The sequence below is a fragment of the Trichoplax adhaerens genome, genomic scaffold (genome assembly GCF_000150275.1).
Source record: "Trichoplax adhaerens TRIADscaffold_4 genomic scaffold, whole genome shotgun sequence".
Taxonomy (NCBI): Eukaryota; Metazoa; Placozoa; class Uniplacotomia; order Trichoplacea; family Trichoplacidae; genus Trichoplax; species Trichoplax adhaerens.
The window spans coordinates 2,624,404-2,642,583 of record NW_002060946.1 but is presented as its reverse complement, the minus strand read 5'-3'; the positions used below and the strand labels follow the sequence as shown (position 1 = coordinate 2,642,583).

The window sequence follows — 18,180 nt, the reverse complement described above, 5'->3', positions numbered from 1 at the left end:
TTGCTTTACACCAATATATTCAATCTAAAATTAGTTAATAAATGTTAGTACATTCATCTATACCTATAATGCCTGTAATAAATACAGACTACAATTGTCCTTCATAGCAAAGAAATATTCAAAAGTTCACAGCTACATGTGCCAAATTGTTGCAATATAATAATAGATACAGTATACAAAATCATGGATCAAACAATACAGTAACAAACATAACACGAGAAAATTAAGGACATGTGTACCGCTAGTTAATATCAGTAGAAACACCAGAGGAGCTAACACCCATAAGTTAGCATTTGACATAAGCACGATTACTGCACCGTAATCCAATATACACGCTTAGCCAAAAAATAACACGTCTGGAAACATGTACACCAACCAATTCGAAAAATTTGAATATAAAGTAGGTATTGGATAATTACTTACATGAGTACGAGAGCCAATTTAAAAATGAATAAAGAGAGATTAAAAATATCTATTAATTATTACAACTTAGGATTATTATAGTAAATCAACAAAAATCGTAGACCAGGATTGAGATCGTTAAAATAAAACAGACAAAATTTTCATCGTTACTATATGTATAGATTATTAAATTAATCTATATCTGAATTTCCATAGCTTATATTCTACTTAATCAATTAAGAATATCGAAGACAGTTAGGTAACATGGCTAACGTGCATTCATTACTAGTCGAAAAAATGAGTTAGCCATCATGCGATTCAGTAACATTTTACATCCTAACCACAATCAAATACATCATAGAACTTTGCTAGATACAATAATTGTTAACAGTACCGGCACTATAGTAAATAATAATAATATTAGTAATAATAATGGTCATAATTATAATAACAATCAAATTCTATATATATATATTTTGTCCTTTGAGTAACAGCTATAGTTCCATGTCTTGTGCCTCATCTTCTTCTGATAAATCAGATAACTCGCTCTCACTAGATGATTCTTCGTCTGCGTTAATATAGGATCGTACATCTGTGCCTCGAAAAGCTTCTTCAGATGCGTATTTCTTTACATGCTCTGAAAAAAGAGTATAGCAACAATTGAGTCAGTATATCAATACGCTATATATTATGGAATAATAAGCGAAGCTTTAAAAAAATGATACATTACCATTAACTTTATTAAAATATTCTTCTGGCTTATGCATTTGTAATCGAGAAGCTTCAGTATTTAATGGATCGCTTGAATTAGGATACGCGAGTAATTGTGGTAGGAATGTTTCAAAAATATTTGATAGGTCTGCAATTTTAAAAACATCACCATTTTTTATAGATTATAGTGTTTAGAAATACAGAAAATAGTGAAAATAATATTAATTAGGGTGAGTATTATTATCTGATACTACCGCAAGGTAAACAGCTTAAAAATAAAATTTACGTACTAGCAAGCCAATTAATAATATCTTGACGAATAGATATCTACACTAAATTGCGCTTCAATATAAAAAATTGTAATATCTTTTATCATTGCAACCAACATAAAAGGTGAGCCGACTTACCGTATAGAGCCGTCCACTCCTGATTAATTACATCTAAACAAACTGTTCCTGACCTTTACGAAATAATAATTAAAATATCAAGAGCCAGTATTACTAAGAGATTTATACAATAACAATTACTTCTTCAGTAATTTAAATATTATCACTTCACAACTAGTTTAGCAGGTTGATATGCACATATAGCACTTTTAGTATTGTTATGCATTATACGTTAATCCATACACTAATGACAAGTTGACAGAAAAGTGTAATAAAGAAGGAATATTATTCCAAATAGATATCATCATTCTTTATAACTTTACAATTAATTAATTAATTAATTAACCATGCAGTAATGTAATTTAAAGCTTAGGATAAAACTATCCCGACGGTTCAACTTCATGAATACGATATAACAGTCAATAAAAGACCGTTATAACTAATGTTAGAAGATTCAGAGACATAATTTAAGTAGGAAGTGTAAAAATCAATTTATGATCTTACAATAATTATATTGCCGATACTATCAACTGAAGATTATCTTCAAGTGTAGTTTCTAGATTGATGCATAAATTATAAATATATACTGTATACCCCGCTAACTTTTAAATCTAAACAGTGGTATTATCTATAAAGCCACTAGATGTGAGATTTAATCTGATTTATTCAATAATAACTGTATATGGGAATTATAGCAGCATACACAAAATACTCATTTCACTTACGATTCATCAATATTAGGGTGATAAATTCTGTTCATAAAACCTAAGGATAAATATAAATATTTATAATTAATAAGATGATTATTATTGTAACAATAAGTAAAAGGGTATATTGAGATCTAAGATAGATGAAATATAGGTAACAGTTAAAATTAGTGTACTGTCAAGCTATCATTTCTTAAAGTCAAGTAATAACAACTTTCGTATTATTGGAACAACAGATCATCCTCCTGTAACACGACTATTGAGTAGTACAAAACTATGGTGTGAAAGTACTGTACATTGTAATTAGCTTTTATGCATTTAAGATATTTTTTACCATGTTTCAAAGCTAAAATATATCATAATCATGACATCGATATATATATCTAAGACATTACCTATGGACGGAGATTTAAAAGGATAACTTTCTGGTAGTAAAACATGCACTTTCCATACGCCTCCTTCATATGGTGCTAAAAAATGAAAATATATATATATATATAGTATGTTAGTGATTGGTAAAGCATTACTTCATTTTGCAGTCTTAAGCAATTTATCAACTTAATAATAGCATCTATTAAAATTTTACAATTTAAGCACCAAATCTGTCTGTTCAACTACGAACTACTAGATATGCACGTATGAGTCTATCCGATAAGAAATAATTTGTATTTCCCGTTGTCCATATCACTGATGTTTTACTCGTTTTCAGGCTAACGAAATAGCCACGATGAAATGTATAACTGGATGGTATCTATCTTTAAAGTTTAAATTTAAACTAACTTAATTTTAAATCTCAGCGTATAGTGTATCTAGCATGACATTCGCACGGATCTCATTATAGTAAGAACAGAATGCCACATAGATTCGAATAAATGCAACTTATAGGCCAACAAATCCCTATATACTGTATACCCAAACTATAAGCTACTGTATGTTCAAGATGAAAGCACAGAATAATAAGTACTACAATAACTTTTATTTTCGCCCAGATCGCATGGCATTGATATACAGTTGCGCACAATCAACGTGGTGATTACTTCCTTGTTTTCATCGTACTGAATTATTTAGATACCGACAAGTGGCTACATCAAGGTACTGTACAGTATATGCATAATCGTATATCATGTAAGTATGATGATAATATCGTAGTGAAATAGTATAGTCCTGATGTAGGGTATCTTTGGTAATCTATCAGTGTTGAAGTTTATCTCCTTAATTATGATTCTATTCTATTGGGAGATCAAAGTACTCGTAAAGTATCTGTAGAAATTAGTTTGAGTATCAAAGTAACGTACCTAGCTCATGCAATAACAAATTGAACGCTAGCCAAAAAGGTGTCAACGCAACAGTATAGTATATCACATTGGAATATACCCTCATCAGCGTAAGATAGCAAGCAGTTTACTTTACTTTTTTTAGTATCACGTCAGTAAAAGTAAACAGATGACCTTTGAATTGGTACTTAAGAGCTTGAAAATATTTCCAAAAACGACTGATCAAGTCCTCATGACATTGTTGTCGAATGCAGATGAAAAATGAGAAAAATTATGCGTCGATTACAACGCCCTGACGCAAGCATTATCACTTTCCACTATCCAGAATAATGCGATACAATACCCTTTGAGCAGGTGTAAGCCATCCTATACCGTAGATTCTAGTCTGTATCCATATAAATTGAAGCTCAGTTCAATCTCAATATTTGCAGTAATCAAGGAAATTCAGAATAATTAAGCATTATACCAAGTAGACTGCAGCTGTTACAATAAACGTGTTACTCGATTGACTCAATCTGATGGAGTAAAATGCATGGAATATTACAGTCTATCTATCTAGATTATTCTATAGGTCAAAACTACTCAATTTTGGGTTACAGTTTTGTATTTCCGTTGATTATACTATTTATCTATACGTATCATAGCCAACTCATAGTGAGGGTACCACCGGAGTTCGTTGGAATCTCACAACATTTCTAAAATTGTATCAATGTAGAAGATATCCATGCTGCAGTAAAACGGCAATCATATTGAGAAAAAAACGCTCAATTATGACTAGCCGTACATTCCCTTCATTAATTAATTAGAATTCGAAGGCAAAGTCCTCGAAATTTAACAAATAACTGCAAGGTTTGCTACTTCAAGAGTGGTCAAATAAAAATGGATAATGTCAACATCTGGGTGCTCAATGCCGGTGTGTTTGATACCGATAATACCGTACTGTACTATACTAGAGAATTTATAGTAGTATAGTAGCGTGATCAGTACTAAGCAAAGGGCGTATTTTGGACAGTTATTGTAGCGGCGCACAACATGTAATAATATGATCTTGTATTGCACTTTGTCTACTGTTGATGGATGTTTACTGTGGATAGCGAATCTTGCCATTTTTAGTCAGTCAGTCCTGGTCATGAAGGTCAATGTATGGTACAGCACTGAACAATAGTTTGCGGCCACAGCAGGACGTCTTGTACCATACACTACACTACAAAGGAAATGATAAAAAACGGACGGCGACGTGTTACGAGAGTTGAAGCCATGATTGACTTCATACTGTAGGCTGTTCCTACTGCTCTTCACCCTACCCCTGATACCGTATCGCAGTTGCTTCAGCTACAACTGTACTGTGACGCGTATTGAACTGTTAGGGTTAGGGTCAGGTCAGGTCTAATTGAACATCGCCGATAGTGGAATGTGCCCATCGAGTACCAGTCCGAGCACAATCATTCAGTCTTTAGTGCCGCAGTTCAATAGGAGATAATTATATGTATCAGATAATATAAAATTGGCATAAAAACATCCTGTGATACACATATTCAGCGAACAATATTTAAAGCATTAGCAAGTTAAAATGGTTATCACAGAAAAATTGAGCAATGATACATGTAGATACATTATCCTATATCCAACAATTCCATGCTAGAACTTCTCCTGTGTTTGTCACTATCAAACTTTCTACTAAAATCATCATACTGAAATATATTGTACTTACTGCCGGACGGGCCGTGAAACTTCACCCAGAAGTCATTGATCCCATTTAGTATATGAACTTCGTACTTGCTTTCGATACTAATATACATTACTGGTTAAGGATAAATACAGTTTAAAATGGATGAACCATTGTTAAAAAAAACGGATAACGGATAAAATCAGCAAGTAAACTGTAAAAATTCCAATAGTAAGTAATGCAAAGTAACGACATCATAAAACAAAAAAAAATTTCAAGGAAAACAATCTCAATTGAAATATTTATGAAAAATCATAACGTTACTTGACATTGACAAACTTTACTTTAGTGTACTCTACTGTATATTTTTATTCCACAATAATGTAATCATACTATCGCAGAGTTGGCCATGACTATTCGAATTGAAATGATCAACGTAAATTCGTAAGGATACAGCTTTAAAACATCCGTATCGATGCGTCTCTTCCCTGGAGATGGTGACGACATGGCAGTATTGACGTCTGGTATCAAATAAAGCTGGTAAGGAGACGATTGAGAATAAATTTACTTCGCTACGTAAGTATTCCTCTTACTGCGCAGCCACAATACGGTATATCAAGTGATTGATACGAATATGCTACAGTACATGATGACCAGCGCTACAGTACTGTATACAGTACTGTACTGTACTGTACTGTACTGTACAGTACAAGCAGGGACTCACTAAAAGAAGAGAAACAGGCTACAGTACTGTACTGTATCGTACAGTGTATGTACTGTACAAGGTTACACCTACAGTACTGTACAGTATGCCTAAACGAACAACACCCAACAGTTTAGCGCACTCTACTACGGCGTAGAGTTACTGTACCAAATTACTGTACAGTATGTTGCAATAATACGTAATCAGTCTTGAGTGAAAAAGGTCATTGTACGGCACTGTATTGATCAATTAATTTATTTGTAGAAGCGTCTTTTCTTGATGATTGATTAGTGTTACAGTGGCCGTCATTCACATCTAATTCTCTTAATAAAGACATGATAAAAGCATACGAGTGAGTTATCACACTTTTATTAAAGTTGAACTAAAATACTACGACTAAGGTTGTACTACCTGCTATTTTCATAGAGGTTGTATCAATTTTATACAGCTAATATCGCTCTTTCTCTTAACTGTAAGTGAGATAATAAAGGAATTTATTTTTGCCGGAGGTTAAGGTGAATCAATGAGTCATATGGTCTTACCAACTCATACGGCTGTAAATTACAGCCCATTTCACCAGTTATTAATCAGATTCACTACTTTCATACTGATGTGCACCGTCACACTGACCATGTCTAAAATACTGTACTGTACAGTACAGTGTACAGTACCGGCATCTGCAACAGTTGTACAATGTACTGTACTGTACTGTACTTGTGAACAATACTGTACCATGTTTCACTGAACAGCATCGACATCCCAAGAAGTGAGTCACGGCTCCTGCCAGTTATTTATTTATTATTATTATTTCTATACTATATAACCATCTTGATTCGATACTGGTGATGAAGGTGCTATTTATAAATCGGAATTGATTTTGTCTTGCGATGATTTTGGGTGATGTTTCTTATTTATTTTACTCTTTACTGTACGAATAGACTAGTAAATGTTCACTACAACGAGTATACTGCGAAATCATCAGGCAACCGATAGCAATCAAGAGTCAAGATTGAATACTGTATATTAGACAATAACTTTGATATCTTTAGTAATTTTATTATTCATTTCCATGACTATACAGTACTAGCTCCATTTCGCAATGTGATCTACCATATGAAGCAAAATTACTTCAAGTGTTTGCGAAAAAGTACGATTAGTATACTCTACCCATGTACGATAGCTGTGCATCGTCAGCTTTCATTCATTTGAGGTACATGATTTAGCAGCACCAAAATATGTTTATATTGACTACTTGTACTTTATACTTTACATTATAGTTACAATTATTATCACTGCCAAATTATAATCATGATTTGTTATCGTGATGTACTCGTATCTCCAATTCTATGAATAAGTTATTTTCCAGTAGAGAAACTCATTAGCGTTCTGAAATGAATCAACACTCTATTGTAGCGTAGGGCATTTTAAAGGTCGAGTGGCAATGACAGTACAGTACTGTACTACAGGAAATTATGATAGTTCTGCAACGGCGATATCCTTTAAAATAATGGTAACTGTACAAGGCTGGAGCCTGGCAGGCATAAGTGAGTTTAATTCAGATACAACTAATCGTGAATCCCTGACCACCACCGGCCCACAGAAATTCCTGTGAGCTTATGAGTCACGCCTAATAATGAGCTCCGCGACTCCGCGAGTCAAAACATGACAGACCTACCGGTGCGTTTCTACCGGCGTTTTATGAAGAAAACTGCAGTTAGAAAAGTATTATCATTAAAATTCGTGGTGTCCGAAAAATAGAGGTATAAGCATTCGGGCTAAATATGATCCCAAAAAAGTGTGCAACTATGCATCCCATACCATAACGTATACGTGTGCATTTAGAATGATGATAAGACCCTGTTGTGTCCAGTAAAACGCACACCTACAGTATACGATTAATTCTTCTCCCTTTATTTCACAAATACTAATAATGTTTCATGTTTAAACCATACAGTAACACGACTAAGCACTGTAAGTCTGTATATTAACATTAGTAATAATAATCATATTCAAATGTGCCGGCTAGTACAAGGGCTTGCAAGAGAATTTTCTCGGACAGTTAGACTACTATATAAAATCCCCAGGGACGGTGAGGTAAAACTCTTTTTACTGTAACTCTTTACCAGTTCGTAGTACAGTATATGGATAAATCAGCTGGACCACTCATACTCTAGCTACTACCTTAACTAGGAACGTTTAAATAAATACAATTGGATTTTACGGCCGTCCCTCCGTCCCTGCATGAAATGTACAGTACACTGTGTACGGTACAGTATAAATATTGTACTGTAGAGTATTGCTACAGTACAAACCTAGCAAGGAGGTGACATCATTTGAGGTATAGACTATACTGTATAGTACTATATGTGCATATTGTGATTCATGTGTTGCATGTAGTTCGATCACTTTTTTGTATTTGTACAATGTCTCTATCAATTGTAAATTTCTCTACTGTGTGCACTACGAATTCGTAACACCTTTATAACAGATTTCTCGATACCGCTCTGTACAGTGTACAGTACAGTACTGTACTGTACAATGCAACAGTATTGTACTGTAGACCAAGTACAACACAGTACGTAAACTACAGTATCCAGTACAATGCTTTGGCAGTGTTTGATCCTGTTCAACTACGGTGGCATACTGTAAGTATAGTACTACATTCAGTCAATGCAACATTTGGAATATGGCTGATGGTAAGTTGTAGCCAAAGTAAAACACTGTTATGTCCAATTTATGATGCTTTTCAATTACATGATCCACTTGGATTAATCAAGCTTGCATGTGTTGATTATCAAGCTATAATTTTAAAGTTATTGTAGACGAAATTTTAATTTTATCAGAGTGAACATCTATTTTGCCCTTAAAGTGTATGTGCATACATGCAGGTATGGCACAGGCATGGATCACTCGATTCTAGTCATCCGTTAGTAAAGTGGATACCGACTATAGTGATGTAAATTGTAGCAGAAAGTGCCACCAGTGTCTACTCAATAGTGACATTATCATGTTGTTTGCATTCTTTTTCTTATAAAAATTGTTCATTGCCTAGACGAAATCATTCGCAAGAGATTACTTCTTGATGGCGATGGCAGTGGTGATGAAAAAAGATTAGTAACATTTATGAAGTCATTTCTTAAATGGTGCAATAATCCTAATGAAGACGATGCTAGCAAGTAAGTCATCTACATAAACCTGTACATTGAAAATAATTAAAATGAACAGCCTCTAATGTCAATATTTTATAGTAATTACTGTGCAAGGATCGAACTAAGATGATAAGAGAAAATTTTTATTTTCTGCAGTAGCGCATTTTTTGAACGCTTGTTGGCCATGTTAGCCACTTGCCAATCTACAATAGCCAAGAATTACCTAGTTTATCAAATGAATAAAAGGGAGTTGGAAAATTATCAAGTTTTGAATGAAGATTTGAGTAAGCTCATAGCCTTACATTCGTACTTTATACCGTGTATATGATAAGCATAAGTCATACCACAGATACCCTTGGGTGCAAAGATTATGCCTACGTAGATTGCAATTGGCTCTGTAAGAAATAAAATCAAAATGTTTTGCTTGAAAATATTATAAATCATGTTAGAGATAAATACGGATTTATAGTGGATAAATTTTTTAATTTTTAAAAATCTTGTTTTCTTGAAATACAGTTAAGGGATGCAGTAATTTTGATAATGTAGTGTCTAATATACTCTATAATAGTGACGAATTTAGCAATAATTGCGATAGAGTCGTAAACCCCCCCAAAGTTTCACTTTAAAATTACGTAGATGCAGACTTGTTAGATATAGCATTGTAAAAATGTGATCCGTATTAGTTAATTAATTGATACTACTTTGTGTGTGCTATTCTTATTTATATGCCGGCTAACGTCTCATCATTTCCATAGCTGATAGAATTAAAAGAGCACAAGAAGATATCTGTAATTTGAAAGAAGAATTACAAGAGGCAAAAAGAACCCGTAGACATCAGCAAGGTTTGTATCACTCTTCTTACAATTCTATAAATTAATCAAAATTTTAAGCCAGAAAATGTTAATCTTAGTAACTGATTTGTTTAAAGACACTATTACTGTAAAGTATTTTAAAAAATAATGTCGCCACCTTGAATTTTGCACCATAGCTACAGTACGAACTTCTCTCTACCGTGTCAATTTCTCCTGTAAAGTGGCGACATTATTTTTTTAAAATACTGTATATTAACTGTATAATCGAACGTATAACCTTTCTTTAAATGCCTTCTGACTGTAGAAATCATATTAGATTATTGCAAAAATTGAAGTATTACTATATCTGTGAATACTTAATAATAATACATTATCTTCGCCTATTGCTTGATGTAATGACTAAACTTGAAGGATATCGTTGATGTATTTCAGAGTATGATGCCTTAGGTAAAGCTATCCAACAGCATCCAAATAAAGAGGAGACTACAAAGTAATATTTTAAATAAATTTAATACTGAATACCTTATACCGACATAACTTATTACTTTAAATGAACGTCAAGATTCAAATTTCATCTATTCTAGTAGTTTAAATTCTATCCTTATTTCACATTAATAGTAAAGATATTAACGGTCATTTCAATGTTTCTTCGGATAATAATTAGAATCTTAACTGCCCTCGAATCGCATAGCGCTGTCGAGAAGGAATTAGATCAAGAGGTATGATTTTCTTGCACGTACTAGTGACTGTATTACTTTCTCTCCTAAGAGGATTAATAATAGTCACAATTCGTACTTTTCCTAAATGGCAATCTTGTGAGCTAACATTGTCTATAGAGTACTAATGCATCAACATCTTCATGTGGATAGCAAGCCATACATTATATTGTATAGAATGAATTGCTTAAATCTATATTAAATTTAAAATGTTATAGTGTTTAATTCCAAGTGATTTTAGTGCAGGTTGTAATACTCCAAAGTGTTGAGCGTGTAAATTTGCATTGACATAAATTTACACTAATTAAGCTTTGGTATAGAAACTGGTGATCGTCGTCACTAATGCTATCTTGTATTTCATTCTTTAATAATTTTGCATTTCACGACTGCCATACAGCCTTATCACGGCTTATATTGCAATAATGAAGGAATACTATTAAAATTAATATTTAAGTGTATTGCCAAAGTGACCTTTGTTAACATGCTTTGTTCCGTTCTGTATTCCAGTTGGAACTGAGAAGGAAGCAATTGTACGTCTTAGTACACGCAATTAACCAGTTGAAAGCAAGTTTAAGCGGTAAGAATTGAAGTCAATTGCGTCATTATTCAAAGTATAGTACATATGTATATATATATATATTCGCTATTAAGGTATACAGAAGCTCTCTAATAGACTGTAAGAAAATTATCTTATACGAAGCACCACTTGATAGCATTAGTACTAGCAGCATTAATGAATATCCTTTTTACATTGTAGTTGATTCCCTAACCCAGCTCTAAATTAATTAAAGGATACATAGTAATCGAGCAAATTCAATAATTTAATTAGATAAATTAATGTTTTCCGTTTTCTATTAATAGAAAACGGGCAGTCCAAGAATGAAACACAGCAGTAAGAAATGGAAAGAAAAATTGAGATGATGCAATGTGCTTCCACTACTATTATTTAAATTTGTTTCTGTGAACGAAACTTTACACACGACTTAGAGTAACGTTGTTTTATTCGACTTAAATCATTTTTTTTGATGTCTAAATTCCAAGTTGTACAGCCTATTATTATCTATTGGTGAAATACTTAAATAAATCTTTATACCAAGTAACGTGTAGAAAGCAAATTCCGTATAAGGAAATCGATAGTTTTAGTTCTGTTTGTTATCACGTTAGGCGCAAGAGTCGTGCTCTTTACAATTAATATATGATGTACTGTATGTGTTACAAAATTGATTGTATATTAAATATGCAACAAGTTAAGCACAAACAATAGCAATAAATATATATGAAAGAAGCAGAGATTAATAAAGCTGTTTCATTTTTTGATAAAAAACTGCATATGATGGATCGTAAATAACTAAATCCGCGTGAACTAAGCTTGAATTTTTTTTCATAATTGCTACTTAACCGCTTCAACTGTGGCAATTAAGCATAGGTGATCGGCTGGATATTGCTCTTCCGGAACAACTGTCTTGATCAAATGAATAGTATCGTAAATACCCCATCTTGCAGCAATAATAGATATAATTATAAGGTAGAAAGCAAGTATTAAACGAAAGATTAACGACGGTATCTGCAATTTTCTAACATTAATAAGTTTACGGATGAGACAAAGAATAATACGATAGACAGTACTATGTAGTTTAGATAACGTGAACCCTCTACGAATAGCTCGTACACGGCCCCACCATCCATTCGTCATCCAAGAGCATGGTGTTAAATTATAATTTTCGTTTAACCAAATATTAATACTTAGTCTAAGTAGCAGTATACAACTAAACAGGGATGAAATACAAAAGCATATGAGAATTAAAGTTAGTTGCACAAATCGCACCATGGTGCATTCTGTGCATTGATCTAGGTAGCAGAAAGAGTTGCGAGAGTTTGAACAAACACCACATCGACAAGATTTTCCATTGCCGCATTTATAAGAGCAGGTACTACCATAGTAAAACCAATCGTCTCCTCGTGAGTCACGAAAATGGGAATATCCCATGCTCATGACCGCTTTGAATCTCTCCCAGATAACTAGAACAACGAAGAGTGATTTGTACCTAGCACCATAGCCTTCCAGCAATGCTCGTCTAATGCGTAATGAATTCGATAACAGGATACGATCCCTGCGAGCGATATAACCTATAGTAGGCTGTAGAAAATAAAACATTTTTAGATTGATAACTAATTCAAGACATAAGGAATCGTATAATTATATGAGTACTGTGCTGATGCTATGACTGTACCTGAAATGCATTTATATCATAGATGCAGTAAAATGGTAATGTGTTTTACGTTTACGAACGTATAGTATACTGATTATGAACCTTATGCATTGCCGTAAATTAATAATCAACTTGTAGGTATAAAAAAACTGGATAATAAAGGTTAACATTTCACTTACTATATACTAGGAGTGATCAATTTCATCAGAACATATCACTAAAATAAGTAGATACTGATAAGATCATCTAGTTGTTTATCTGAAACTAATTTTATCCTCGAAGGACACTTTGACAAGCGACTTACCACAGGGCTATATGTAATACCAGCATAGCCAGGATCAGCCTCGATCCACGCGTCTTTCCACTTCATAAATCGCTGTTGTCTGTACGGTGAAGTTAAGAAACACGTCGAATTTTGCTTAAACTGGCCATTTAACATATCATTCATAATACTCTCTTGCTGTCTATTAACATTGAAGTCACCCATTAAGATCCGGTATGAAGACCTAACATGTGTACCAAGGTAATGAAATAATTCCCCAATTTCCTTGCATCGCAAAGCTGAATTACCAGAGAGCATTACTGCAGAAACATCGATATTGCCTAAACCAAGAATGTACATTTTCACCGTTGCTACTGCACTACTTGAATAGCTGGAAGAATCTTTAAAATAAATAGCACACACAATAAGAAATTGACTATCATTAGTTGAGTTTCGCAGCATCTTCCTTAATTTGATTATATGCGCGTGTGCGTGTAGTTTTAAATATCATAAATCGTTTTCTTAATATTAATCAAATGTAATCAGAATGGTATAAATTAACAATATTCGCTATTTCTATGAGCATAACTATAATTACATATTAATTATCGACTGCTACTTTTAATTATACACTGTCTGAGTGAATTCTGCACAACTGCTTACAGATTTGATACTGCGTAATGATATGTATTGTTATATTGTTATTATTATCGTTTTGTCACTATGGTAAAATTGATAGATAATTTGTAAAATTTAGACTTAATCAAGATATACGCATAAACGAAACTTAATTTACAAAGTTTGATTCATCATTATAACGTTATTTAATCATTAGTAGAAGTAAACTTACCATTCGGATCGTATAATGTTAAATTAGTAGAAGCAGAATGTATTAGATAATGTCGACTGATAAAAGCAATTCCTTCAACATCCCAGGTAATACTTGGCGACATCGTATCAAAAATATACCGGATAGGCTGAAATATAACATATCTATACACTCGGGGTAAAATTGCTTGTAGCTGGTGAGCTTGACTAGTCTTTAACTTAGTACTATAGCGGACATCTTGAAGTGCTATTATGTCTAATTTAAGATCTATGATCTACAATGAAAATTATAGAAATGTTTACAACAGGACAGGCAAATGATTTCTGTTGAACTATTACGTCCCACAAAATGGAACATTACACAAATTATTACAATCGTAATTAGTAGTCCATGATGAGGATATTAATTTATACGAAATTCATCCATTTTCTATATTACTCGTACATATACCTTTATTTATTTACAAGTAGCAAAGTTATAATGGAAATATTACAATTAAATTCGTAGTATAGGAAGCCGCTTATATCTCATTATAAGCAGTTAACTATTCACAGTTATGGAAATTTCACTGAAAAATGTAAACGCAAAAGCAGGCACTGCATTTTTACTAACAGTTTGAACTTTTTATTTATAGAGCTAAATCTATTCAATAGATCTAGTAGGCAATGCAGCAAACTTAAACATTCCACTCCATTGAACGTATTATTGTCTAGTTTTAATGAATGTACGTAATAGTACTCACGTCAATCTCAAGCTCTTTCAGGAGTGTTATCACTACATCATTTATATGATCTCCAGATGTAACAGATTTATATACTTAGTAGTTGGATGCATATTAACTGTATATACTCGTAGAATAAGTACATCATCGGACGTAGGCTTTCAATGAGTGCCGTGATCAGAAATAGCATAACTGTAGGTTGATGAACAGTACATTGCGATAGCAATACGACGAGATAAAGAAAAAATGTAGGAGCATATACGCATATAATTTTAAATTAAAGGCTTAAGAATCAACATAAGACTTACTAATTCAGCGATTCGAAGCTTTCTTACATGCCAGTGATATCTATCATTCCATATGCTGTAGGTAGCTACAGACAAAGTATATTTTCTAGATAATTTATGGAAAGGATCGCCTTCAGATAGGGTATCACCGCTACGATTATAGGCCACCACAGTGTGTAATATCAACGCAAGCCACATGCATGAATACACCCACATGACAATAATAACAGAGCATCATTTGCTAAGAAGTTGGATAATTATATTTTGTACTATATTGAAAAGTTCAAAATAATCAAATAAATAAAATTAAAATTGCATATAATTTAAGATGTAAATACATTCTAGCCTTAAATACGGTTACAACGCAGTATAATATATTTGATATGCAACAAATCAGGTGCTGTATAACAACATCTATCTGATGAGGCAGAAACTACGGGGATAGCTCTTCTATGCCCGAGCAAATAACAGAAACGTTTATACAACAAAACTACAATCTTAACCCCTCGAGACCACGCTTGATATCGATGTTTTTCGTTACAGGCACCAGAGTAAATAACAATGCCGCCCATAAATATAAATCGTTGTATATGGTCTAATGTACAGTACAATAATCCTGTAGTCTGAAATGCCGTAACAGAAAACTGCTTTATTAATACTCATATTATAATGAAGGATACGCGTAGAAACCACAAGTTATACAACTACTGTACATCGTTGCCAATACTCGTATATCAATTTTTACAATTAAATGATACGTTCCAGTCGGCTAACGAAGTACATTATTAATCATAGTTAAGCGGCAATAAACAATCGATGAACGATTCGGGCAATCTACGAGAAAACTGTAATGTACCAGATCGGCTGGAGCATAATGACAATCATGAAACATACTGTACAGTACTGTACATAGGATCTACTGTACTACTTTACGATTTTTTAGGTTAACCCAAAAGGGACATTTAATTACATGCGTTTCTTGTGCATACTACACGTTTGGCACTATATACCGTAATTATAATCAATATCATCTCCGGGTAAATAACGAAAACGAAAAACTCAGAACGAGTATTGGGCCAATGCTAATATTGTTTTTAGGCAAATTGGAAAAACAAACAAAACTGTACGCATATGGATAAATGAAAGTGTGTATTAGGTTACCTCTTGTTGCAATCGTAATAAAAACACACAGCTTAATTCATGATCTACTGTACAGTATAAAAAGAAAAAAGCTCTTCTCTGAATCCCAATAGCCAACTTCGCAATAATAATTCATAATACTGTATAATCGATCAATTAATTTATAATTACGGTTTAAGAATGCCGTTACCAGGAAATGATCTTCACGTTAACATGCGCTTCTCTCTGTACTGATAAGTGTAAAACAGTTTGTTTACACCCGCACATTAACTGACATATTTAAGACATAAGCTTCAATTCTTGACTCTCAAATTTAGTTCCATTTCTTTTATAGATTATATTATCAAGCAATACAAGACGTCATATTATAGCACTATGGCAATCACTGCTGTCCAAATATCTTCATCGTTTAAACCAGCTACAAATAAATTTTTGCACATCAATCCAATATCTCGGGTTTAGTAGTCGAATAAAGATGATTTGATTAATAATTTCATTCTATACTATGCATTACTAATAGTAGAAGTACAAGGATTATCCCTCCAAACCCCAGAAAGTTGCCAAAACGTCATCAGGAAAATTTGGTGGAGAAATTTTAAAGACTTTAAAATCGTCAATTGACGATTTTATACGAAAACAATGCTTTGCGCGGAACTAAAAGTAATGAATATTTTAATTACAGGGAGTGAGCTAAACTTCAATTCAGCTTTGATTATGAATTATGATCAAAACTGTTTTATACACTTTGTGATTGTCTAGGTACTGTCCAATGTTCAAATCGTTTACAATAATAATTATAATCCAATCGCCGATCCTAAAAACTGAGAATGCAGCATGAGAAAGTTAGCAGGCACCCGATTACGCCGTGTAGTCCAGCGAATGAAATCATCAATTTCAAGGAAAGGGAAAATTATTTCTTATGCACTCGTTACTATTAGAGTTGTCTCGTCAGCGTGCTAGCACGTCAGCAGTAAAATCAATTTTAAATTTTCCATAACACTACTGATCGTCAAGCTGATAGAACAAATCAAATCGACATCTTCTGGTAATCCACTGACAAACTACTTCATCTTACTTAAAGTATCGGCGCCAATGTGGCAATCGATTCAAATATTATCAACCATTTATTATCCTGTCCTTCATGTTAACTTCAAGTCATGCACAAATTAAAAAAAAGAAAAAATTTTACATTGCCAACAACAGCCTAGTATAATAGATTCCCCCCCAAATTAAAATAGCTTTTAATTCGATTTTATCAGATTACGGTACCTGATTGATTGATTTAATTATGAATAGCAATTCTGTTAGTTTTTTCTCCAACTTGCCCAATAGAATAGAACCAAAGTGTAACCTGGCGTTTGAACAGGAAGCTAAATTGCAGATACTGTACTATTTGTATTTTACTAGCTTAGCCGCGCCAATCCATTCGCTGCATGGAAAGGTGTAATCTAAACTTTGCTTTTATTATTAGATAAGAAGAACTGTTTGATAACGATCTTTTAATCTTTTTATTACAATACAGTACTGTACAATACCGTATTGTACAGTACTACGTTGGCGACGTCAATTTGGCGTGCCTACTGTTTACCACGGAATAGACAATTACTGTACAGTACAGACGGCGAATCCGGACTTCTGCTGTACTGTGTCAGCATTAAAAATGATCTGACTTCTGCATATACTGTGCTGGCCTGGACTGCTTTTGACATACAGTATAGTACACCTACCAGGGATCAGCTTACAGTAAGTCTGCAATGGGGTCATTAATCCGTCTTGAACTACTTTAATTAATTAAGGGATTAATTTAATACACGTCCATATACTGTCCATACAGAACCCCCCCCCCCCCCCTGCGTGATGCTTTTGCGTAATCCTCGCATCTTTTCAACACTACATTTAATATATACTGTATGATTGCATGCTCGGAATGCAAACAAAAGCAAGTAAACGTGTACAACATCATAGTTTATATGTCGTGTATAATATGAATTCATTCTATCGTGATCATGATTATACTTTATTGAGGCACTTCTGTAATTTTATTCTTCTACAGTGTAACATAGTACAGTGTATTAATCTTCGAAATTGTATAACACTTATAATTTGGATCAAGATACTCTTTCCTTGGAAAAAACAAAACTCATGCATGAATGGCTGGTAAAACTATGGATACTTAGTCATATTAGAATAGAGGCTAAAATAATG

General features: G+C 33.3%; 3 protein-coding genes across 3 annotated transcripts; 1 reads left to right on the top strand and 2 right to left on the bottom strand.

The window, feature by feature from the left end:
* Nucleotides 1-896: 896 nt before the first annotated feature.
* Nucleotides 897-5,653, bottom strand: TRIADDRAFT_23542 (uncharacterized protein; the record flags this gene model as incomplete). Its single annotated transcript, XM_002111385.1, has 7 exons — nucleotides 897-1,039; nucleotides 1,133-1,261; nucleotides 1,521-1,573; nucleotides 2,225-2,264; nucleotides 2,602-2,676; nucleotides 5,192-5,268; nucleotides 5,601-5,653. The coding sequence occupies 7 exons, from the start codon at nucleotides 5,651-5,653 to the stop codon at nucleotides 897-899; spliced, it is 570 nt and encodes a 189-aa protein (XP_002111421.1).
* Nucleotides 5,654-8,535: 2,882 nt separating this feature from the next.
* Nucleotides 8,536-11,422, top strand: TRIADDRAFT_55432 (uncharacterized protein; the record flags this gene model as incomplete). Its single annotated transcript, XM_002111891.1, has 8 exons — nucleotides 8,536-8,545; nucleotides 8,902-9,025; nucleotides 9,155-9,282; nucleotides 9,754-9,840; nucleotides 10,243-10,300; nucleotides 10,475-10,529; nucleotides 11,034-11,103; nucleotides 11,388-11,422. 8 exons carry the CDS (start codon nucleotides 8,536-8,538, stop codon nucleotides 11,420-11,422), a joined length of 567 nt encoding a protein of 188 aa, XP_002111927.1.
* A 494-nt stretch (nucleotides 11,423-11,916) lies between these two features.
* TRIADDRAFT_55431 (uncharacterized protein) lies at nucleotides 11,917-13,951 on the bottom strand (the record flags this gene model as incomplete). The annotated part of the gene is made up of 3 exons (XM_002111384.1): nucleotides 11,917-12,663; nucleotides 13,041-13,399; nucleotides 13,849-13,951. The coding sequence occupies 3 exons, from the start codon at nucleotides 13,949-13,951 to the stop codon at nucleotides 11,917-11,919; spliced, it is 1,209 nt and encodes a 402-aa protein (XP_002111420.1).
* Between the last annotated feature and the right edge of the window lie 4,229 nt (nucleotides 13,952-18,180).